The 26,127-nt window shown below is 39.7% G+C and overlaps 1 protein-coding gene and 1 long non-coding RNA gene across 30 annotated transcripts in view; both read right to left on the minus strand.

Moving 5' to 3' along the window:
- Positions 1-419: 419 nt before the first annotated feature.
- The window catches only part of adgrl2a (adhesion G protein-coupled receptor L2a), a 531,217-nt gene continuing 505,509 nt past the window's right edge, over positions 420-26,127 (minus strand). For 4 of the 29 annotated variants that reach the window (XM_071344492.1, XM_071344493.1, XM_071344491.1 and 1 more), the window contains 11 exons: positions 25,870-26,090; positions 25,175-25,241; positions 18,488-18,579; positions 17,114-17,158; positions 16,789-16,815; positions 16,006-16,174; positions 9,808-9,936; positions 8,928-9,024; positions 7,094-7,222; positions 5,847-5,864; positions 420-2,897 (listed from right to left, as the gene is read on the minus strand). In XM_071344492.1, the coding sequence (XP_071200593.1) occupies positions 2,077-2,897; positions 5,847-5,864; positions 7,094-7,222; positions 8,928-9,024; positions 9,808-9,936; positions 16,006-16,174; positions 16,789-16,815; positions 17,114-17,158; positions 18,488-18,579; positions 25,175-25,241; positions 25,870-26,090 (1,815 nt within the window). In that variant the 3' untranslated portion in view covers positions 420-2,076. Of the gene's footprint in view, positions 2,898-4,333; positions 4,442-5,812; positions 5,865-7,093; positions 7,223-8,927; positions 9,025-9,807; positions 9,937-16,005; positions 16,175-16,788; positions 16,816-17,113; positions 17,159-18,487; positions 18,580-25,174; positions 25,242-25,869; positions 26,091-26,127 lie in introns of all 29 variants that reach the window. The other 25 variants (XM_071344497.1, XM_071344495.1, XM_071344498.1 and 22 more) reach the window with 16 other exon arrangements.
- LOC139540667 (uncharacterized) lies at positions 12,153-15,993 on the minus strand. The gene is made up of 2 exons (XR_011668248.1): positions 13,980-15,993; positions 12,153-12,555 (listed from the first exon to the last, which is right to left on the minus strand). It is a non-coding gene; the product is annotated as an uncharacterized lncRNA (long non-coding RNA).

Below are 26,127 nucleotides of genomic sequence, written 5' to 3' on the forward strand. Positions count from 1 at the left end.
CCTGCTGCAGTGTGTGCAAACCTGGTCAAGAACTACAGGAAACGTATGATCTCTGTAATTGCAAACTAAGGTTTCTGTACCAAATATTCAGTTCTGCTTTTCTGATGTATCAAATACTTATGTCATGCAATAAAATGCAAATTAATTACTTAAAAATCATACAATGTGATTTTCTGGATTTTTGTTTTAGATTCCGTCTCTCACAGTTGAAGTGTACCTATGATAAAAATTACAGACCTCTACATGCTTTGTAAGTAGGAAAACCTGCAAAATAGTCAGTGTATCAAATACTTGTTCTCCCCACTGTACATATTATTAAAAAGCCAGCTGATGAGTTACAGAATTGTATCACCTAGATTTTAATGGTGTCTGGTGAAGTGCTTAATAATATACTAAGCGGACAATGTTATGAACCGGTGTAATTTTCAAACTTTTATTGGAGTGTTACAACCACACAGAGGAACATTTACAATGTAATTTTCCTACCTGAGTTTCTCATAATTTAAATCACATGGAAAGATTTGGCTTATCAACACAAAAGGTGAAATGAGCTTGACTAATAGACAATGTCTTTGATAGAAAACAAAAGCAAAGCAATCCCTCTGAAAACATATCACTGATAACCTTGACTTGAGTCAAAAGTGTATTTTGTCCATAGCAAAATTAATCAAACCTATAATTTCTCCAATGGTACAAAAACACAAAACATGAATAAAACTGTAATTTTACAAAAAAATCTCACATTTATTTATTTGTTAAACAAGTGTTGAACTTTACATTTGTCTTTATTGATGGGCCCCTTAATAGCATGTATACATAAAAAGAAGGACTATGTATACCAGTGCTGGAAAATATTACATTTTCCAATGTATAATCTTTTGAAAATATTTCAATAAATAAATGTCCATACCCAGGCAGAAGAAATACATGTATAATGAAAAAAAATGTATGGTAAAAAAGATTCTCGAGTGGCTGTTAGTCTTGAGTGGCCCATTTCTATGTCATGATTGTTTATCCGATTAGATTATTTAAATCAAATTCACCCCCCCCAAAAATGGTATGGCATGACTTTCATAGGTCACTGTTGTATTCCCACTTTACTAAAATAATGACCTTTTAGCAATATAAAATCATATAAATTTCAATGGACAACATACTGTATATGAATTCAGTATGCAAAAACACCACAAGTGGAAAAAAATTGTATGCATTAACCTTGTTCTTTGTAGACTTATTTTGTTTATCTGCTTTTTTTGTTCAAACATACGATAATGAATGATGTGTAAGAACTATAAACACATTTTATAACATATGTGCAACTTTTACACAATATTCTCTTCAAATGTTACATTTTCAATTAAAAGATTTCTTTATATTTACGGGTTTCCATGATTTTTATTTTACACTAGCAAAATATATATTAATTTTGCCATTTCCCTTGACAACAGCTCAATTGAGAAAATATAAGGCCTGGGGCTTGATTGCTAGTGGTTAATCCAACCTCCACGGTGATGGGGACAACTCTAGGATCCAGGACCTTATATTCCTAACTAATAGTCTGATCAGGAACACCATCAAACAAATAAGTCCTTATCCTGGTCCGAGAGCCTCATTTTGTATGTAATACGAAACAGGCTTGACAAGGATGGTGGGAGTGTATGTACAACCTTTGGCCAGAAAAAACTGCTGAACTGGAGTGGCCGATAACATTTTTTTAAATTGTTTTTTATATCCTTTTTTTAAATTCAACAGCAGCAGAATAATTAAATACAGAAATGGCATGTGTCTTAAATTGAACTCTGCATTTTATATACAGTCTGTTTAAAACTCCACTCCAGCAGTCGGGGTAATGTTGCACTGCCATCGCAGTGCACTTAAGTCTGTTGGTTTGTGAGGAGAATGGGGTGTGGCGAGTCTGGGGGGAGAGGAGCGACTGAGTGTGTGTGTGTGTGTGTGTGTATGTTGGGGGCTCTAAGGCTCTCTGAAAAAAACTTCCCCGGCATCTCTCAGAGTACAGTACTGTTTGTCCTCGAGGATGTCGGGACTGCGGACAGGGGACGATGATTTAAATATATTTTAAAGGCTTGTCACTAACTGCATCTGTCCTTCCCGTACATCTCCTTCAGGGATGCAGCCCTCTTTAGTAATAGGGATGATGTAACCGTCACTGTTTCCTCTACTTATCTGGTAGTACGCTTGGAGCTGGTGTCCTGCTCCTAAGTTAGGCATGCTCTTGTAGTAAACGTCCTCGTTCTCGCTCCTCTTAGAGGGGCTCGAGAGGTCCTCCAGCTCCTCCGCATCGGGGCTGCTCTCGGGGTATGGAGAGTCCCTTAGGGTGGGCATACTAGTGTACAAAGAGTCTCTGTTCGGGGACTGTAGGCTGTCCCCGTGCTCGTTGGTCGTGAGCTGGCTGACGTAGCTCTCCAAGCCCCCCTCAGTGGTCTTCACTCTCTTCTGCGGCTGGTACAGAAGTGAGTGAGTCCGCTGGGGGATGAGCGGAGCCTCCAGCTCCCGGTGGTGCAGCTCTATGCCCAGGCCCACCGGTGTGTTGATAGTGTGGCCGTGCACCAAAGATGAGGTGTCAGCCACGATGACGTCATCTTCGCTGCTGCTCCCGCCCACAACGTGCACCTTCTTGGACGACGGAGGAAGAGGAGCCCCCCGTTCCACACGGTGGTTGTGGCTCTTGTTGCAAGCCCGGAGGTTATTGTGCACCAGCTCCGATATTAGCATTTTTTCAAAGGCTGCGTCGTCCAGGCTGAGTCCGCAGTCCACCACCTGCACACTGTCGCCGTAGTCCCCGTTGCGAAGCGAGTAGCTATTGTTAAAGTTACCATTTAGCGGTAGAGTATCCATTGCACTGGTGTCCCTGGGATGGTTCAGTGTGTGTGAGTGTCCTGGAATGAGAAAACATATGAGGGGATTTACATTAGTCACAACCATTCTTCCCGAAAGCAATATGAAAAAAATGAGAAAAGTGGTTTAATGCTGTTCAGGACGCTGGAGATAATTTGGCACAAGACTAAGAATCAGCTGTACCATGTTACTAATTAGACAATCTGTAAGGAGAATGTGTATGCATGCATATACACAATGAACAATCATTTTACATTCTCAGTTATGGGGTAGTTTGGAAAATATTTGTATATCATGAACTAATACTTAAAGTATTATTATTTAAAGTATAAAATATTCTGCCTTTGACTCTCTAGTAACAAAGGGACAGACGTGATCCCAAACAACATTAAAAAACGTGAAAAAAAATCATGAAGATCACAACACACATGTCAGAGGTAAATGTACAGGGCCCGGTTTCCCAAAAGCATCTTAAGGCTAAGTTCATCATTAAAACCTTCGTAGGAGCATCGTTAAATCTCCGAGCCGTTTCCCAAAACCATCGTTACTAAAGATGATCTTGAAAACGTTTGGTATTTAACGACTGCCTCAGACCACTTGTAGAATAGCTAAGTACATCGTTAGATTCTTTTCCCCCCTTCCGCGTCACTTGATACACAGAAGATCTCCCCTAAACACAAAATCAAGATGTTTATCTGTCTTTGTGACCGCTGAAAGCTTCAGAACGATGTGACAGTGACGACACATAGAAAGTTGCCCATTTCTTTGCATAACAAGCGATATAAAGACGCGTCAAATGAAAATTTAGATAACTGTATTAAGATAAATACAGTATAGGCTACATAGATCTATATATTTGAATGACATTTAAATACATTTTCATGTTAATTCAATGAGTTTATTTTAGCTATTTGTACGCTACTGTCTGTCATTTTTGCCTCAATATATGTCATGATGTGTAACGTGCGCAATGATGTGAAGAATCTTGATTTAGTGCATTATTATAGGGTAAGCATTAGAATAAACCACCTCAATATTTGCAGTCATAGGTGATACTATCTCTCTACGAACTGATCCGTCGTCAGTATTGTGGAATAATTCTAATGTTAAGGTAAGTTTTGAATGGGAGAACGCTGATCTGAGAGCAGTGCTTCCTTTTTTCCCCCGATCCTTTCAGTTTCGACAAATGCCTCAACGATGCACTTAGCGAACATTCTCTCTGCGTGGTGTTTTGGGAAATGCATGTTACATTTTCGGCCGTTGTAGGAAAGATGCATCGTTAAAACACTCGTAAGCCTAAGTTCCATCACTATCAGAAAACCGGGCCTTGGTATGTAGCCACAAATGGGCAAGCTACGACATAGACAAGAAGTTGTCTAGCAACTCTTTGTTGGAGGTGACAGGGAAAAACAATGGGAAAATATGAATGTATACAGAAAGGAGAGTCATGGTCAACACGGACAGCCATCTTTCTCACTTCAGGGCCCACAAGCACCATCCGACATCACGACAGACAGCAGGTGGAGACTCACTTTGGACAACTCACATCATGTTTGTCTGTTCAGGCTATCTGGCCTAAGAGTAGCTGATGTACAAAAGAAAGTAAAATGATTTATTGTAACATGAAGAATCACTGAAAGGAAAAAAATTAAAACATAGCAACTTAGTTAGAGCAAGGGTTCAGCAAATTTGATTAACAAGCAATCAAAGCTTTTTTTAAAGATTAAATGCCACCAATTTTAATTTAAATTGTTTTAATGATTTTAATTTGTTTTGGCTGTATTTGTTAAATTGAGTGGTGTCTGGAGTTGTGTTTTTTTGTATTTTCTCTCAGGCAAGGTCAGAGTTAGCCGGCAGCCCTGCGGTTCACATCAGTCAAAATGACAGTCCCCAGTGCACGCCCGGTCTCTACAAGAACAGCCCAAGAAAAACACAGCTGGGAAGGTCAGATGCAGTCATGTTAGGAATTTCTGTATGCACAGGGCCATGGAAATCAGGCGGCGATAGAATAAATATTAGTGGGGTGTGATTGGACAGAGAGGTTGTGTATCTGCCGTGGCTAACACGGCTTTGGCACAGAAAGAAATTGCGAAAAACATTTCAATAAATTCCTGCCACAGATAGAAGAGAGAGATTAAGAGGAATGGGTATTTTATGGTGACATGCTGTTGTTCAGATAAGGGCATAGACCATTTTTGCAGACCAGTGGAGGCTGCTGAGGGGAGGACGGCTCATAATAATGGCTGGAACGGAGCAAATGGAATGGCATCAAACCATATATTTGATGTATTTGATACCATTCCACCCCAGCCATTACCATGAGCCCATCCTCCCCAATTAAGGTGCCACCAACCTCCTGTGTTCCAGACACACCAACATGTAAAACAGACATCACAGAGTTTAGCGGAGATGAGAGGAGAGAAATGACAAGAAAGGAAAGAGTGAAAGAGGACAAAAAAAAAAAAGATTACAGCTGCTACCATGACGTTTGTACATTTTGTTTATGCCTCACTAGGAGAACAATTTTCCCCACACAGGTGATGTCTGGAGAATAGGGGAGAGATGTGAGAGGAATGTAAACTGGACACAGAATGCTGAGTGCCACAGGGAATGGCATTCACGTAGGAAGCCTCTCTTCTCTCAATTCACTTAGGAAATATTCTTTGCCACCCCAGTAACAAAGCTACAGTTGATGTCTGCAGATCACAAACTACTTATACACATCCAAGAGAAAGAAGAAGAGTATCTGAGGTATAACAAAACCATTCTTTCTCAGATGTCTTAGATAGCTGTTGGATCCCAAAGGAATGCAATATTGGAAAGTAGTATTTTCCTATTGGTGGAATATAATTTGGTTGGTAAAGTTTGTGAACCACTTGCCCACTGAGTAAATGCCAATGACCATTGATGTACCAGGGAGTTGTTGTTTTTAATAAGCATGCTGAAATAAATTTACATTTGATAGGCAAAGTTAAGTTTTACTCCCATACTTGTCTCTCTGTAGGTCACTAGAGGGAAGCGTAAGGAGAAAGCAAAAAAAACATGACAAAATATACAATGTAATTAAAAACATATTTTTTTAAACTGCATTGCATTGTAACATAATAATCCCTGCACACAAATTGAAATACTGGACTAACACGTAATATCTCATGATCATTTTGCTAAATGAACTGTTTGTTTATCAAACAGTGTCTAGTGAGTTGTCAGGACTGGTATCTGTTCATACCTGAAAAACATATCATCGATCAAAATCAAATGTTGATCTAAATCATGGTGCGTCACATTCATGAATACACAAATATTCAAGTACAAACTGAATATTTCAGCTTGCCTGTATAGTAACGTATACGGTTGAAGGGGTAAGTTCACCCCAAAACACAAAATAAATAGCAGAAAATCATTTTTTAAAAGCTTAAGGAAAAAGCATAATGAGAAAGTAAAAACATTTTAAAAAAATACTTAAATTGTAATTTTAAATTGTCATTTAAATTTTTTTAAACATCATTGCATTGTACCATAATAATCCTTACACACAATTTGAAATACGGGACGAACACATTTTAAATATCATGATAATTTAGGTAAATTAACTGTTTGCTTATCAAACAGCATCCAATGATGATTGTCAGGATTGGTATCTGTTCTGTTCTTCGTATCATATGTGGTCGAAATCAAATGTTGATTTAATTCATGTTGCGTCACATTCATGAATACACAAATATTCAAGCACAAACTGAATATTTCAGCTTGCCCGTATTGCAACGTATACGGTTTTAGGGGTAGGTTCACCCACAAAACACTAAATAAATAAATAAATCAACAATCATCAAATCTCAATAATCCTGCAATTTAAGAGTACCGTTTGAAAGGCCATGACAATGTTCATACTGTCTTTTCAAGGCAGAACATGTAGTATCTCCATCGTAGATTAATCACTTTATCTCATTCAAGAGAAACTTTAAAAGACCAAAATGTGAATCTGCACACCAGAGGTCTCTTAATAAATAACAAACCAAGTCATACACACGGTGCTTTCTTACAACACCGATTTCAGCAACCGATGTCTGTTACCCATTTGGGGATCCTGCTGAGATCCAGAGTGGAAGTCGATACTCGATAACGTTCTGATCTTGATAAGGCCACAATAACTCATAAAATAAAACGAGTCAAAGTATAAAAAATGAAGAGAGAAGAAGAAGTTAACTGTACGTCAAGAAGTGTTAAGTAAGCACACCTGGAGAGTTAAACAGTGGAGCCGTGGGAGCGTTACATACGACTGTTTCAGCCAGTAAGGTGTTATAAGGGTTGTTAGTGCCTTGTGGTCGAAGAAGAGGGTTTGTTAGAAGATAATTGCCCGTCATTCCTGGAGGCGGTAAGACAGAAGAAGACAGATCAGAGATCAGTTTTTGCCATTGGTACAATGAGTGCTTTTTGGGGTGATTTATGGAACAAAATGTCAAGTACATCTAAAACTGGGCTATTATTTTCAGAGTAAATATTGAATTTGGGAATTTTTTGGGGAGGACAGGATATTAATATTATCTCTGGATGTCACTTGAGCAAAGTGTACAGGCATTTTGTGGAAGCAAGGATTAGGATACAGAGGGGATATAGAACATCTAAACAGTCACTACCACAAAAGGCACTTTTGTTCACCTCATTCTAAATCTACTACAATCTGCTATGTAAATGAGAAGCAATGCAACAACAGAACAAAATTATAAAGTCTGCCTTTTTTGTGTTTTTGTTTTTTGACAAGAAAGGTAACTGGTGAAAAAAAGATGCTCTCATTTAGCCATCTACTGCTGTGAATATAAAATGAATTGTTAAAACTGCATGATCAGGTATTTTCTGCAGTGCAATGCTTTTTTTGTCCATTGCTACTGCTAAGGGCACCGTTTTTAAGTTGAAGTCCTATGACGCAATTGCTTGAAACGTGTACACAACAAATGACCACACCCTTGTCTCTTTCGTAAAAATATCATAACACTAACTTCACCTGGATGCCAATACTTTACAATGTCAGATCTTTTCTTCAAATACTCAATTCACCCCGATTTATAATGTTTACAATGGATTTCTTGCATCACGTTTAAAAACGAGGACGTTTCCAGTCACATTTTTATAAGCTGTGTACTAGAAAACCCCATCACTCTTGTAGGGTATTCTCTGAGGATGTTATAATGACAAGGAGTGGTTTCTGAAGAGCGGGCCATCCTCAGTACAGTATACTCAAGGGTAACTAGGGTAGTACACTGGAGCATGATATATAAAATGTATCCTTAACATCTAATATACAGCTTATTGGGATTAAAAAAATATTGACGAGATGAATTTCAAACTACTGTTTGTAACATTTTACCTCACGGAAATTGAAGTGTGAAAAATAATAAGGGGGAGTTTGGGAGGGGGAAGTCAGACTACCTCAGGCTAACCTCTTTCCCTGCATACTTGGAAAGCCATTTTAGAGTCATGCCGAGCCGTAAAGGCTGAACAACACACTAAGCACTCAGGGTCACCCAGAGTTGAACATCTTCTCATCATCATACTTGTGCTCTGGCTAAATAATAAATGACAAGGTTGTTTTCCTCCCTCCTGAATCCCTGAAATAGCAGAGGTCCCCTTACATACCGACCAAATAATGTGCCCCTGCGTGTCAAGCAAACATAGGTTTAAAAATAAAAACGAAACTTTATTTCGAGTTTGTTGGCATTTCCTTCTTCTTCTTCTTCTTCTTCTTTTTTTAATGGACTGAGCCACATGAACTTTGGACTTAGTACAAACAGTACAGTGGCTGCCCCAATTCGTGTTCGACATTACTGCCCAAAATGACAGCACAAAGTATTTGAGGACGGATTTCTGTAATCCTCAGTTGGCAGAACAGAACAGGGAGACTATCCTTGCTATCCCTTTTAGCACAGTGCGCAAATCTTATCAAGCCCAAAGCATTCACTACACTTTCTCAGGATGTTAGCCCTTCTGTATGAAATCATTGGTACTTGAAAATGTATTTTATGTCTCGATGATGGTGAATGGTGTGTGAAGAAGAGATGAGGTGTGTGACTGACCTTGGTTAAGGGTGGAGGTGCTGTTGATGTCACCTGAGATAAAGGAGGACTCAGATTGCTTTCTTACGGTGTCATTCCACATTCTCCTGATACGGCTCTGTCAGATTAACAAGGGACAGTTATTAGGACTTAAAGAAGCCTGTTCACTGTTGAGATCAACTTTCATTATGTATCCTATATGTAGTGTTCCTGCATCGGCGAACCGACTCTTCACACAAATCGCACCAAGTGCAACGTCTGGCCTCCACACATTATATTAACTCAGACTTCGAGTGACTACTTTTATACTTCCTGTCAAAAGTAGTGGATGTAATAGGGGGGTGCTCCTTGGGTTTAATTAGACATTAAAATGGGAATGTCGTGTGACGGTTTTGTCTTTCTATCGCCACCTTGACAGTGGTTAGAGCATTGTCTCCTATCAAAACATTTATAAAAAAGTAGCTCAATAGCAAAGGAATAACAAAGGAAGAAACATCAAATTATATTTGCATTCTTGTTTTTCAAAGAGTAAAAGTGACTGCAATGCTCCCAAATAGCGCAAATAGTTCCGTTAGCACAGTGGCGTTAGTGAGAAAAAAAGATAGAGTGAGTGCTAAGGGGTAGAGTGGAAAAAGGTGCCCATGCAATACAGTACTGTTTGAAACAGTTAGCTTACTTTAAAGTATACATGTCACTGTTTAACTACGGTCTGTGTTTCTGGTACAATTACATTGGCCAGCGGTCTTTAAAAATATAACATTACTGGGCGTTCTGATGGATTCAGAAGTCATTGGAGACTCTCCTAGTTAACTATTATAGGTGATACATTGCGGTAAACTGGGTTTATGCCAATCTACCCTGACATAGAGATGAATCCCAGTCAGAATCCCTGGTATAGTACCTGTGTGCCCGAGGAGTAGCGTGCACTTGTCCTTGTGGTGGAGGTCTTTGTTGAGCTGTGTGAGCTCTCCGTTGGTAAGCCACCACAGCAATATGTGTGGCGGAAACATTTCATGTACTCTTTACGGACCTGTGGAAGCAAGAAGGGGACGCTAAGTTAGTGGCTATGTTTATTTTGTGTGTACCGTTTGTGTGTGCTTACAGTGCTTTCAGAAAGTATTCACACCCCTTAATTTTTTCCATATTTTTGTTTTGTTACAGCCTGAATTTAAAATAGATTACATTGAGATTTTGTGTCACTGGCCTACACACAATACCCCATGATGTCAAAGTGGAATTATGTTTTTTAAATTCATAAATTAAAAGCTGAAATGTCTTGAGTCAATAAGTATTCAACCCATTTGTTATGGCAAGCCTAAGTAAGTTCAGGAGTAAACATTTGCCTAAAAAGTCACATAATAAGTTGCATGAACTCACTCTGTGTGCAATAATAGTGCTTAACATGATTTTAAATGACTAACACATGTCTGTACCCCACGCATACAATTATCTGTAAGGTCCCTCAGTCAAGCAGTGAATTTCAAACAGATTCAACCACAAAGACCAGGGAGGTTTGTCAATGCCTCGCAAAGAAGGGAGTTGTTTATTGTTAAAAAAAATTAAATAGCAGACATTGAAAATCCCTTTGAGCATGGTGAAGTTATTTATTACGCTTGGAATGGTGTATCAGCACACTCAGTCACTAGGGTCCAAACACATTAAGGCACGCACTTTACATATAAAACAGTACATCATATAACATTATTACACCACTACATATCTACAATATCACCATACAACAATATTACAATGTGTGCGTGTGCTTGCACTTGTTTGCGTATGGGTGTGTCTGTACTTTTGTCTGTGTCTCTTCACAGTCCCCGCTGTTCCATAAGGTGTACTTTACCTGTTTTTAAAAATCTGATTCTACTTCTTGTATCAGTTACCTGATGTATAATTATGGACAGACTTCTCCCCATCCTAGCTTCTGTTGTATCAATATGTTTTGACCATGACAGTTTACAATCCAGGGTTACTCAAAGAGTTTAGTCATCTCAACTTGCTTAATTTCCACATTATTCATTACAAGATGTAGTTGAGGTTTAGGGTTTCTGAATAATTTGTCCCAAATACAATGCTTTTAGTTTTGAAATATTTAGAACTAACTTATTCCTTGCCACCCATTCTGAAACGAACTGCAGCTATTTGTTAAGTATTGCAGTCATTTCAGTTACTGTAGTAGCTGATGTGTTTAGTGTTGAGTCATCTGCATACATAGACACACTGGCTTTACTCAAAGCCCATGGAATGTCATTTGTAAAGTAAAAAAAAATTAAGGGGCCTAAACGGCTGCCCTGGGGAATTCCTGATTCTACCTGGATTATGTTGGAGAGGCTTCCATTAAAGAACACCTTCTGTGTTCTGTTAGACAGGTAAATCTTTATCGACAATATAGCAGGGGGTGTAAAGCCATAACACATATGTTTTTCCAGCAGCAGACTATGATTGATAATGTCAAAAGCCACACTGAAGTCTAACAAAACAGCCCCCACAATCTTTTTTTATCATCAATTTCTCTCAGCCAAGTCATTTGTGCTGTGCTTGTTGAATGTACTTCCCTATAAGCGTGCTGAAAGTATGTTGTCAATTTGTTTACTGTAAATAGGCATTGTATCTGGTCAAACACATTTTTTTCCCAAAAGCTTACTAAGGGTTGGTAACAGTCTAGTTGGTCATGTAATGGCTGTGATAGGAGAAAACTGAGGATGGATCAACAACATTGTAGGTACTCCACAATACTAATCTAATTCACAGAGTGAAAAGAAGGAAGTCTGTACAGAATAAAAATATTCCAAAACATTTATCCTGTTTACAATAAGACACTAAAGTAAAACTGCAAAAAATCTGGCAACTTCATGTCCTGAATACAAAGCGTTATGTTTGGGGCAAATCCAACACATCACTGAGTAACACTCTTCATATTTTCAAGCATGGTGGTGGCTGCATCATGTTATGGGTATGCTTGTCATCGGCAAGGACTAGGGAGTTTTTACTGGACAAATTCACTTTTCAGAACAATAACCTATAACACAAGGCCAAATATACACTGGAGCTAATAACCAAGATGACATTGAATGTTCCTGAGCGGTCTAGTTACAGTTTTGACTTAATATTTTACTGCAGTGGGCTAAATCATGGTCACACCGAGTGTTCCTTGGTAGTCTTAAACAAATCTAGTTTGAAACAAATGTATACACCTCACACACATGGTTATTGGTTTAAAAAAAAGAAGACACCTGTACCATGTCAGATATAGAGTTGAAATGTATTCAATGTTGAGTTTGCATCCCAAAATTACACTTTATATACATCACAGAAGACTGAAATATAACAAAACTGTTTGCCATAGAAACACCGGATTTTCAGCATTTAAAAAATATATATTATGAAAAATATGAATAACATTCCACCCGTGAGGCCACGAGGTCATTTGACTGCAGGAAAGGGCTACATTGGTTTGAAAATCTATGGAAAGACTTGAAAATGGCTGTCTAGCAATGCTCAACAACCTACTTGACAGAGCTTGAAGATTTTTTTTTAGAATGATGTGTAAATATTGTACAATCCAGGTGTGCATTGCTCTTAGAGACTTACCCAGAAAGACTCACAGCTGTAATCGCTGCCCGAGGTGATTGTAACATGTTTTAACCTCTTGAGAATACAGGGGGTGCTATTTTCGCATTAGCATAATTTGCTCTACAGATTAAACTGCCTCTTATTCAATTATTGCTCTTACTATATGCATATGAATCATACCATTGGAAAGAAAACAATCCCTAGTTTCTAAATCCGTTTCAATTTTGTCTCTGAGTGATACAGAAGTCATTCAACAGCACTTTCCATGACCAAGAACATAAAATCAAGATGTTTATGCTGGCTTCAAAGCTCTGCCTATATATGGTCGTGCCTCCTATGACCCGAAACACAACTCACTGGCCTTCCTCTGGGTGTCTAGAGGACGTCAGAGGAAAAATTTCTTGTCTATCTGGGACTGACGTGAAATGAGAGCAAAATCTTTGGCATGACCGACAACTTCCGGTTCTCTGTTGCATGGAAATTGGAGCTACGTTTGTCTTCTGTTGTGCGGCCATTATTATCTCCGTGTCGAAGTTTGTTTGATACATGTGACCAGATCATCGTAATGTATGTTTTTTCAATATAGTTTAATCAGATTATTTGAATTTTTTAGGGAGTTTTTCGGTGTTCCGTTGTTAGATTTTAGTATCGTTTGAGAAATCCGTGCCACTCGACCGGTACCTGTGCTAAATGGAGTGGGAAAGGAACGACTCTGAACGGAACCAACAACTCATCTTGACAAAGGACACTTTGATCAACATTCTGATGAAAGATCAGCCATAGTAAGACCCAATTTACGATGTTATATCATATCTGTTGTGCATGTGATCTTGCCGTGGGCGCCCAGCCGAATCTGCCTGGTATAGCTATGCTAATTTAGCGCTACATTTTGTTTTCGTTATAAAACATTTAAGAAATCTGAAATATTGTTTGGATTCACCAGATGTTGGGCTTTCAATATCTGTACGCTGTGTATTTTTCTGAAATGTTTTAAAATGAGTAATTAGTTATATGACGTTGGTCTCTGTAATTGTTCTGGCTTGGTCGGCACCTTTTCAGATTGCAGCTGCAATGTAGAACTGTGATTTATACCTGAAAAATGCACATTTAAAAAAAAAAACTATGCTATACCATAAATATGTTATCAGACTGTCATCTTATGAATTTGTTTCTTGGTTAGTGGCTATATATATTTTTATTTAGTCGAATTAGTGATAGCTACTGACGCAGGGAAAAACTGTTGGGAGTGAAAAAATCCTCTCCTTTGCTAACGTGGTTAGCTAATAGATTTACATATTGTGTCTTCCCTGTAAAACATTTTAAAAATCTGAAATGGTGGCTTTATTCACAAGACCTGTATCTTTCATCTGGTGTCTTGGACTTGTGATTTAATGATATTTAGATGCTACAAGTTACTTGTGACGCTATGCTAGCTATGCTAATCAGTGGGGGGTGGGGGGGGGGTGCTACCGGATCAGGGTTGGTGACTCGTTTAACTCAAGGGTGTGAATACTTGTCTAAATGAGATATTTCTGTATTTCATTTTCAATAAATGCGCAAACATTCCTAAAAACATTGAGGTATTGTGTGTAGATTTGTGGGAAAAAAAATATTGAATCCATTTTTTATTCAGGCTGTAACACAACAAAATGTGGAATAAGTCAAGCGGTATGAATACCTTCTGAAAGTACTGTAAACCTAGTCCTGAAAGCCCTTGTAATATACCGTACCATTCGAAAGCCTGAGGAAGTTTTTGTCAGCTAAAAGACGGTGGATGGTATAATCCAAGCCATTTGCACCTCCCAACAATTGAAATAGGCACATTCAAACAGAGGCAGAGATTCAAAACCAAACAGCGAAACATTTTCACCCAAAAAATATCTAGATTTTGTCATTACAACAAAATTACATAAAACATTTAATATAAATTATTTCTAAATGTTCATTTTCTAAAAGATAACATGCTAGCAATGCTTGGACCATAAATTAGCTTACTCTGGATAAGTTTGGTTTCGGAAGAGGGATTGAAAGGGTGGTTGTTTAAAAAAAAATATATATTCATAGCAAATCAGCCAGCATCTGCTGGCAATCAACACAACCGCTGCCAAAGGTGCTTCTACAAAGTACTAAGTAAAGGGTCTGAATACTTATGTAAATGTGTAATTTTCTATTTTTTGGAATTAGCTAAAAAATTCTAAAAACCTGATTTTGCTTTGTCATTATGGGGTATTGTGTTTAGATTGATGATGAAAAAATACAATTTCATCCATTTTAGAATAAGCCTGTAACCAAACACAATTTGGAAAAAGTCAAGGGGTCTGAATACTTTCCCTATATCCCTGGAAATAGCCAGAATTAATGTAAACACAACAGTTTTGAAAACATAGCTTGTTCAAAAAAAGTGGTCTAGGTATGGGGTAAATTGAGCATAGGAATTGGGTAAGTTGAGCCGCCTTGGGGTAAGTGAGGGCTGGTGTCCTGTGACAGTGGGTGATGGTGCTGGTAGGTCAAAGTTGAATTCAAGGAATGGGGGTTTGGTATATTGTACATCTTAAATGTATGCCTACATTCAGATATAGATCTCTGTCTTCAGTATTACTTACCTTTCCATTTATTGACCAGTTGTCTGGGACATGGATGTTGTTTCGATGTGCTAATTCGTAGGCACGTTCTCTGCATTTGAGGCTACTAAGCCCATGAAACTGGTCTGCAAGTTTCCTGATATGGTTAGCAAGCTCAACCTCCATTTCATCAGATAAGAAGTCGTGCACCTCTGCTGCTCTGTTATAGACTCTGTTTAGCACAGGTACATGTTTGTTTTCTTTTTTTGTCAATGTACCTCTTCAGTGTCATTCAGACTATATTTCATCACTTGCTGCTGCTCAAATGGACTTCTTCCCTTCTCTCACTTACCTCTCAAGAACCTCAAGGGGGGCTAGACCCCTGCTTGTTTACAGTGCATGATGATGTCTGCTCTGTAACAAAAATCTTGAGTTCATATGCATGACACATTGCACAAATACTATGCATATTATGGATAAAACTGACTAAATGTAATAATTATTTGTATGGGATATTGTGGCCATTATCTCAATTTACCCCAAGGCAAAATGTTGACTTTATTAGCCCACACAGGTACAAGGATGCACTTTCATGCTAGGTTTAGGACCTCATATTGTAGCTTATAGAGACCAACTGATGTATAGAACAATCTTCAAATGATGTACTTTTGTTTAGATACAATCATCATGGAACCGATAACACAATAAATTAATTAGACTTTTCAATGTGGTTTCTTCCTTTAGCGACTCCATGAAATGATGACCTCTTCCTAAATATTTGGTCACCTGATTCATTTTGTGTATGGTCTCCTAGAAACAAAGGGTGACTCAACCAAACCTTTGGCTCAACTTACCCCACTCACCCCTCAACTGTTTAAAGTGACAATTGATTCAGTCTCACGTAGACGATCACAGTGTTTGTGCAAAATGATAGTGCAAACTTATAAAGGAAGCAAACATACTTTTTTCTGGAGAAGGCAGTGGAAAATGAAGATGAACATTCCTTGGAAGCTGTTGAATATTGTGAAGAGGTAGGCCATCACCACAGAGGACTCGTTGATAAAGAACAAGCCGAACGACCACGTCAGTCCCATCAGGCAAAGCAGTGCAAACGCCCCCAGGACCCAGGATCTGAACAAACAAATAAAAAAGAAAAAAGAAAAAAAAAGAAAAGGGAAATCCAGTATGAGGCGGAAATTGTGTTCTCTTGGTATAACGATCAGTCTGTGCTAGCTAGACCATGACAGGTGGACAGACTGGACATCTACACCGGCAGATTCAGCCAAGGAGACCAAAAACTCAGACATCATTCACACAATGTTTATGGGACATGTGAGCTTGACTACAGATACAGTTCTTTTGGTATCATATCATATCTGGGGGAGGGGGGATCAGACTCGATAACAATTATTACCTGTGTTTTGTCTCTCTTTCAACAAGTCTTTAATATATTTATTATTTCTATAGAGAAAAGCCTGGAGCCGATTGTGTGAAGGTCCTATGGAGCCTTCAAACACCTTCACAGGTGAAGACACACAACAGCAAACTGGATAGAGACAAGACGGACGGATGGACGGACAGACATGGGGATGTGAACAGTAAGGAAAGAAAATGAGGAGCACCTTGGAGTGATCACAGAGAGAACGAGAGAGAGAGAGAGCGAGAGAGAGAGAGAGGCAGAATGGTGAGGAAAATCAACTACAGGCTGAAGAACAGACTCAGACTTCTGAGGCTAATGTCCTTACTTGATAAATGGTTTATTATCTTCATAGCTAGAGAGCATGATAAGCGGGAAAGAGAAACACAAATTAGATCAGACGCATCACAGCGTGGTTAGTTGGCATTTTGAGGCAGAGATCTTCACCTTTGATTTTAGGAAAATTACGAGGGAATGAAATTAAGAGGCTAACAAGAAGCGAGAGTGTGTGTGTGTATTTGGCTGTTCATGACATTACAAAATGTGTAAACTGGTCAGTTCAAACCACTTGCGTGCCGCTCAATTTGTGTTTATGCTACTATGTCCGCTCTGCGATGAAGACAATTTGGGGGAAATGTATGGTGATAGCTTACCCAGGCAAATCGGTATTATAGTAGCCGTCACAAACGCGATAATTACTGGTGTGGAAGACAGGACAGAGAGAAAAGAAGAAACGCAACAGGAAGAGAAACGAGAGACGCTGCAGATTAGCTTTCTCTTTGACATGCAACATGCAATGACACTGGTGCTATGCTGATTTCCATCCCCCGTCTATGTGGTTGACTAACCAAAGTCCTTGAGGATTGGTGCAGACAACATAAGACCACAAGAAGACAACAGAAAATACAGTAATACTTATACATATGTGTACAAACATTGCTTGGAGGAAACATTTTATGTGGTGTAGTTTCATTACGCACCAAAAAGACAATATCCACTAGTGATTAAACTGCAACATGAATGGAACACATGTAGAAATAGAATGTGAGCAAATGTGCACATTTAAAACACATAATCACCTAATGCATTTCATTAAACATTGCAGAGGTGAACTGGATGTCTATTGGCACTACTTTTGGTTGTGTTTTTTTTTTACCATTAAAAATGAATGCATCAATGCTCCTACACACAGTGGCATGGAGCTGAGTTGATGTTATAATGTCATGGTGTGAATTGGTTAGGGTTAGGCTATGCAACCAAGCCATGGCATCGGAAATAACACTCCCTAACCAACAAACCAAAATGCTCATGTCTTTCAGGAGCCCCTGTATTCTGCTCACTGATTTCAAGCACAATATACTGTTTTTTTGTCAATGATAAACAATCAAGACTTTGGAAAACATTTACTTTCCCCAAAGCAAAACACTTAGCAAATGCAGAGGTGACTGAGAAAACCAGACTCGTTAAGGGATGAGTAGGGAGTGGAGTTAAGGGAGGGGGGACTTCTTTTCTGGGACTCAAATTGTTTTTGTTCCATGGGAAACACATGATAGTGCTTCCACTCACCCCACCCTGAAGCCCTAACAGCGCATACTTTGAGCCAGAAGCTTCCGAATGGTGTGTGCCATGCCAACACAATCCAGTGGTCGCTGACACAGAGGAATACAACAAGGACTAAAGACCATTCACAAAGTAAATGTTGTCATCATTGCGGGACGGTCATGCCATAATCCCCCACCCGAAACCACCAGTCTCTGTGTAAAATATGATCTCCCTGGAGATCAATTGGAATTCCTCTAGTCAATTTTCTGAATGGACAATTTAAATGTGTACCAGATATAGATACATTAATGCTACCGACAAGGACACAAGTTTGACTTATCAAAAACAGTAAAAACAGTACCTCTACAGTACATAGAAAAAATTAACCATGCCATACAGTACTATTGTCTTTATGGGTTTGTGGAAATATCTGTTTATTGCCAAGAATATTGGAAAATGTGCATTTACCAAGAATCTCTACTTACTTGATGTTCTCCAATCTGCTGGAGTCTGGTTTCAGAGTAGTGGAGTGCTTCCCCATTTTGTACATGGTGATGACCAGGAAGATGAGATCGAGCTGTCAAAACAGAGTAATGGCATTGTTAATTGATGGAGATTAATGGCATGGTGAAGGAGAAAAAACGGTTAATTTGTCCATAACTATTAAAATAGGAGTGCCTTCCCGAGCTTCTCTCATCCACTGCCCTAATGTAATAGACATCTATCGTCCTGCAAGACTCAGACAAGCAGACTGGCGCCAAATGTTGTGTCATTCTATATCAATAAGACCATGAACATGCATTAAAATCCATCGCAGTCCAGCCAAAAAACACGGCTACAGTCTGGTAACTATAAAACGCAATATGGAACGCAGTATATTTCTCCAATTCCTGTGCAGGAAAATAGACAGACAGACAGGGAGGGAGAGATTCCCATCACTTTCACTTCCTTGTTTTAATACCAGATGAAATCCTAAGAAAGCCAGTGGTACATATCACGTTCAGAGTGGGATACTGTGTGCTGTATCTTTGGGCCCTTAAAAATAAATCAATACAATGATTTAGAGACACAAAGAGGGAGCTGCATGGGCCAATCAGGAGCAGCTCCAAATGATTTACTCCTAAAACTATCTATTCTGAGACAGAACCGGGTCTCTGACTCTTGAACGCACGCACATACGTATAGCCTACTGTGTGTGTACACTACCGTTCCAAAGTTTGGGGTCACTTAGAAATGTCCGTGTGTTTGAAAGAAAATCAAATGTTTTGTCCATTAAAATAACAAAATGAACAGAAATACAGTGTAGACATTGTTAATGTTGTAAATGATTATTGTAGCTGGAAACGGCAGATTATTTTATGGAATATCTACATAGGCCAATTATCAGCAAACATCACTCCTGTGTTCCAATGGCACGTTGTGTTAGCTAATCCAAGTTCATCATTTTAAAAGGCTAATTGATCATTAGAAAACACTTTTGCAATTATGTTAGCACAGCTGAAAACTGTTGTCCTGATTAAAGAAGCAATAAAACTGTCCTTCTTTAGACTAGTTGAGAATCTGGAGCATCAGCATTTGTGGGTTTTGATTACAGGCTCAAAATGGCCAGAAAGAAATACATTTTGTCTGAAACTCGTCAGTCTATTCTTGTTCTGAGAAATGAAGGCTATTCCATGCGAGAAATTGCCAAGAAACTGAAGATCTCATACAACGCTGTGTACTACTCCCTTCACAGAACAGCGCAACTGGCTCTAACCAGAATAGAAAGAGGAGTGGGAGGCCCCGGTGCACAACTGAGCAAGAGGACAAGTACATTAGAGTGTCTAGTTAGCGAAACAAGTCCTCAACTGGCAGCTTCATTAAATAGTACCCGCAAAACACCAGTCTCAACGTCAACAGTGAAGAGGCAACTACGGGATGCTGGCCTTCTAGGCAGAGTTCCTCTGTCCAGTGTCTGTGTTCTTTTGCCCATCTTAATATTACATTTTTATTGGCGAGTCTGAGATATGGCTTTTTTTTCTCCAACGCTGCCTAGAAGGCCAGCATCCCGGAGTCACCTCTTCACTGTTGACGTTGAGACTGGTGTTTTGCAGGTACTATTTAATGAAACTGCCAGTTGAGGACTTGTGAGGCGTCTGTTTCTCAAACCAGCCGTTTCCAGTTACAATAGTCATTTACAACATTCACAATGTCTACACTGTATTTTTGATCAATTTGATGTTATTTAATGGACAAAAAATTAGCTTTTCTTTCAAAAACAAGGACAAGTGACCCTAAACTATTGAACGATAGTGTATGTTATAAACAGGGTTCGTACAGACATTGGCAAGTCAAATTCAAGGACTTTCAAGGAATTCTTCAAGAACTAAATTGCAATTTTCAAGGGCCTCGATTTTATATTTAAAAGTATAGAAAGAAACTCTCGCTCAAAAGCATGCAAAATGTGTCAAAAAAAGTATACATTACAACTTTAAGACTAACGCATTTTAAAGTTCTTCCTAATGGCACTATGTATTTGCATTCAAATTATGATGACATTCTAAGTATGACAGGATAATATGGACATTGCCTGACTAAATAGATTGCATGCGTGACGATTTGTATAGTCTACCCGACATGTGTTGGCGACACAAGCACACTGATAAAGCCTGTCCACATAGGCTAGCAGTAGCATTATGCTCACCCTCGCCATTTGAGATGTTGTAGGGGTTTGTATCATGTTTTTCAAATGAGAAAGCGCCACCAAAAAAAGAGTTCCCTTTGTAATGGAACGCTTTGTATGGAAAGCCAAGTTGAAGCCAACATTGTCGTCCCCACAATAACTGCACGTGGTTTAACCGCAACAAATTAACAGACAAGCGCAACCCATGTCAATTGAAACGACGGGAAACAAACAAAAGCGTCTCCCTCTCAAACTAACTGATCAGAAATGACATTTGTGGATAATTATATTGAGCAGTCCAAGCATATAAATCGGCTCCAATAATTTCAAGGACTTTTCAAGGACAAAATAGATGAAATGTCAGATTTTCAAGGTATTCCATCACTTGATTTTCTGAGCTCCAAATTCAAGTACTTCAAGCACTCTGTGTGAACCCTGGACAAATGTAGAAAGACTGCTAATAAATTATAGAAACAAACAACCAACAACAAAACATGTTTGTTCTACTAATATAAAACTTCCACATCTTGATTTCAGAAATTAAGATATTCTGGTGAGGGGTGATTTAACTATATTCATTTTAAATAGTTGACTTAGTTGAACATGAACAAAGCTTTTCAATTGTCTCAGGTTATCTTCTGAATGCTGCAAGAGCGAATGAAAGAGAAAAAGAGTGTGAAAACACCAATATGAAGGAATGAGACAAATGGAGGTGCTTTGTGAGCTCCATAATGTACTGGACATGTCTGGCTGTTCATTCGCGCTCCCCTTGCGCTCTACTGCACTCTGCTATGAAAGGAGTAGCTAGGTGATCAATATCTCCCCCTCCCCCGCCTAATCAACCAGTGGAGTCACAGAACAATAAGCAGAGCATAACAAGCGAAGGCGAGAAGAAAAAAAACATAAATGGAGCAGCTCCTTCATATCATGGACTTTCAGAGGTGATGCAGCGTTTTGTTTATGCCGCCATCAGACAAATCATTTTTTATCACTTCGCTTGCATGAGTCTTGGCACTTGGAAATGCCTTTCACACACCCTGGAGTGGTGACATGGATCCAATGAGACAGAGGACGGAGACGACAGTACTTTAAAGGACCCTAGCTAGCATGGCACATGTTCACTACCCCCCACCAACATGCTTTCTCTGCCTTCCCCAGGGCCCGGTCTACCTAGTGAGAGTGGCAGCCTGCAAGCTACTAGGCCTGGGCCTCTCTCTCTTTGCTCTGAATCATCACCGCTAGCCAAGCAGAAGCATCTCTGCCACACTGGGACCCGAGGAGAAAGCTTTTTCCTGAGCGAGTATGTGTCGAGTGTGTGCTACAACCCTGAACTCCTTGTGAACTGGGGATGAAATATTAAAGGTGCAGATGGAGCTGTCCGGATGATAGGAACTGCTTGCGACGTGTCATGATCCAAAGGCTTGCTGTTAAAGCATCTCAGGCATACTAATGGTTTCCCCCCACCACTCATTACTTCCATGTTCCTTCTTCATGGAGCTAATACCCTCTGTGCCCGGAGACAGGGCCAACTAACCTCTTGCCTGAGAACAGGGCTGAACAGAGTGCTTCTTCAAGCTTCACTTCAAGTCTGGGCTTTAAGACGGCGTTCAGGGAGGTGGGGGGAGTAAAGAAAAAACTAGGGAGGAAGAGGAAAAACAACATTTTTGTGAGTGCTTTTCACTGAGCCTGACCAACTCGGGTTAGACCAAAAGTTACACAGCGGGAGAGTATGGTGTTCGAAGACAGGAGCTGTGGCTGCTGCAGCTAGCCACTGAATGTGAGATTGGATGCTTTTTTTGTCTGTCTGTGTCTTTCTCTCTCTCTACTATCTCATTGACAAGGACAAAGCCAATTTGTTGAGGAACCAGGGTCACAGGTTGTGGAAAACCTTGCTCCCACACATTCCCTTGAGATCCCCTACCCTTGTGCTTTACCGTTTGTTGTCAATTTTTGCAAAAAGTTCAAAAAAAGCAGCATTACGATACCTCCCTACGCTAGAACTGCAAATCCTCATTCCTGTCCAACATTAGCACTGCAACTATATATCAGTTTTGTCAGGGTCACCGTTTTATCATGCAGGTCACTGGGACTGGGATTCCGGATTATCGTCTCAACATCCAACACATTTTTTCATGCAAATAATTCTGAAACCAAAGAGAAAAATAACAATGTCCAATTTAGAGAATAACAATCTCACGTAGTTGGCAGAGCATTTGCTGACACGGGGATAAATATTTAACACACCCCCTTTAATTTGCAATTTAAGGGAATTGTATTATATTTCTCTACTGAACGGGTAAGTCGTCCGTGTGTTACAAAACCTCGCTGGCCAGTCGTTGTCATAAAGCAGTAAAGCACCGCAATAAGGTGCGGCAAAGAGGAAGCCCTCCTTCTGGCCGTTGTGTTCTCGCTCAGGGAGGTCAGCGCGTCTGTAAATCCAGCCATTATGTCCGATAAAGAACACAGCGCTGAGCAAATATTGCTCTTCCTCCCTCTTCACAGGAGACAGTTTGGAGACTTACCATTCACCTGGTGTGAAAGAGGCCAAAACAATAGACAGTCAAAAGGGCTCTAAGGGCTCTGACATCCGATGAATGCCACCAGCTATTTCTGATTTCTTTTTTTCCAAATGGGAAAATAATACTCCCCAGGCCTCTTCCCTGGGAGCCACCGAACCTCCATTGATCGAGTTGGAGATAATAATGTCATGACCAGTAAATAACGCGTGAACAGCACATACACTGAGTGTACAAAACAGTAGGAACATTTGCTCTCAGAACAGCCTCAATTCGTCAGGGCATACAAGGTGTCGAAATCCTTGCACAGGGATGCTGGCCCATGGTGACTCCAATACTTCCCCACAGTTATGTCAAGTTGGCTGGATGTCCTTTGGATGGTGGAACATTCTTGACACACACAGGAAACTGTTGAGTGTGAAAAACCCAACAGCATTGCAGTTCTTGACACAATCAAACCGGTGCGCCTGGCAGCTACTACCATACCCCGTTCAAAGGCACTTTAATATTTTGTCTTGCCCATTCACTCTCTGAATGGCACACATACACAATCCATGTCTCAAAGGTTAAAAATCCTTCTTTAACCGGTTTCCTCCCCTTCATCTACACTGATTGAAGTGGATTTAAAAAGGGATATCAATAAGGGATCATAGCTTTTTTGTAAGAATTACAGACTCATGGTCAAAACATATAGACAAAGGTTGCTAAAACAGGAAGAGGTCTGTCCATGATAAGGCATTGCTCTGCTTTCTTGACATCTCAGTCAACCAGACAGGTCCTACAGGCTCTAGTTTAGTCGCACCTGGACTATTGCCCAGTTGTGTGTGGTCATGTGCGGCAAAGAGGGACAGGTAAATTGCAGTTGATCCAGAACAGAGCAGCACTTAGATGTACACAGAGGATGAATGTCAGGAACATGCATGTCAATCTCTCTTGGCTCAAAGTTGAGGAGAGATTGACTGCATCGCTATTGGTCTTTGTGCGAGGTACTGAACTGTTTGTTCAAGCATTTAGCACACAGTTCGACCATTGTTGCTGGATCGAATCCCCCGAGCTGACAAGGTAAAAATCTGTCGTTCTGCCCCTGAGCAAGGTAGTCCGCACCTCTCTGATTCAGAGGGGTTGGGTTAAATGCAGAAGACATATTTCAGTTGAAGGCATTCAGTTGTACAACTGACTAGGTATCCCCCTTTCCCTTATCAGTACAACACAAGACATGCATTCAGAGGTCTCTTCACAGTCCCCAGGTCCAGAACACAGGCTAGGGAAATGCACAGTATTACATCGAACTATCTGCCACCCAAGGAAACTCATGTTAGCAATAAAACCACATTCAAAAACCAGATAAAAGAACACCTTACGGCACCATGGGGACTGTGAAGAGACAGACATGTATTGTATTTTGCACTGTATTATGTAGGTGGGTGACCTTGCACGAATCCTTAGCTTGTGCGAGCTGGAATGGCTCAAAGGGCAGGAGCCATCTCCTGTTTCTGAAGCGTGAGGCAGAGGCAGGATATTATCTAGTGTATATTATGTGTATTATGTATATTATGACTATTATATTATGTATTATATTTGTTGTGTTTATTTTCCTGTTTGAACCCCAGGAAGTGGTTAATGCTGGATCCCAATAAATACGACTAATACTACTAAATACAACAGCATGGAGGCATGAGAAGAACAGAGATGTTTTGTATTTTGTGTCCTCCTTTCAGACAGAAACTGTTACTCCAAGACATTTAGGACTATTTTAGGCTAATTAGGTACATTCAGAAAATGGATTTGAGCAGAAAACAGTGGGTTTCACAACAACAACAACAAAAATTCAAAGATACTATTCGACCTTATGTCTTTTCACACTGTGGTTGTTGTACATCTCATCGGTCATTGATACAGACAATTGCGAGTAACTATGAACATACTGTATCAGTGTGGCCAATCACTGAGGAACATTTTTCTCTCTCTCTTTCAAGAAAAGAAAACTAACTTACCATGATGATGAAGGTGACAGGTCCTAAAAAGCTCCATATGAAGTGATTGTCCACTCTTAGCCAGCAACTACGATGGAAGATAAAACAAACATTAGGAATCCGTAAAACAACAACACACACGTAAGAGGAACAACTAAACCCAGTCTATCAACAGCCTCCTTAGGCCAAATATTAATGCATGGGCATGAATTATGAGGACAAAAATGTACCCTGCCCCTGTTAACACATGGTAGTTAGTTTATTGTCAATAATCAATGAAAAAAACCACCCCAAAAAATCCATCTAAAAACAAAGCCCCCACGTTGCAGTTACATGGTTACACAAGACAAAAGTGAGGACTCTAGCCTCAAGCCTGAAGCTTAGCTAAAATACTATCATTAATCTATGTAAAAGCCTTTTTCCAGACAGCACTCCTCTCTTTAAGAGAGCATTTAAAAACAAGAGGTCGCAGGAGGGTCTTTGAACAGAAAGGCATTAATGTTGCCATGCCCCCCTAGAAACCACAGTGTGGAGTCTGTCAGGCTCTTTAAAATGACATAAAAAATGGATCAGTCCATTCCAGGAAGGGGTCCCGGGTGCAGACAAAAGCAACGACAGCAAAGATAGTTGTTAGTCACAGGGCCGCATACACACACGGAATAAATGAACTATGACAGTTTTTTAGAGAACAAAATAGCGGATCCATTTTTACGTACGCTTTCTTTGTCCCGTAGCTCCTGTAGTCGATAGCAGCAGAGACACCCACCACAATGGCTGGGAGAAGGTATCCAGATACATAGTAGTACTTTTTCCTTGAATGTTCACTCTCGAAAACCTCCACCATCATCAGGTACAACTGAACGCCCTCCAAACACATCCAGGAAAACGAGGCCAGGAAGAAGAAATGCAAAATCCCAGCGACGATGGAACAGCCAATCTATAGTGGATGGATTAATAGTTTCAATTGATCAAAA

This window comes from Salvelinus alpinus, chromosome 16 (assembly GCF_045679555.1).
Source record: "Salvelinus alpinus chromosome 16, SLU_Salpinus.1, whole genome shotgun sequence".
Lineage (NCBI taxonomy): Eukaryota > Metazoa > Chordata > Actinopteri > Salmoniformes > Salmonidae > Salvelinus > Salvelinus alpinus.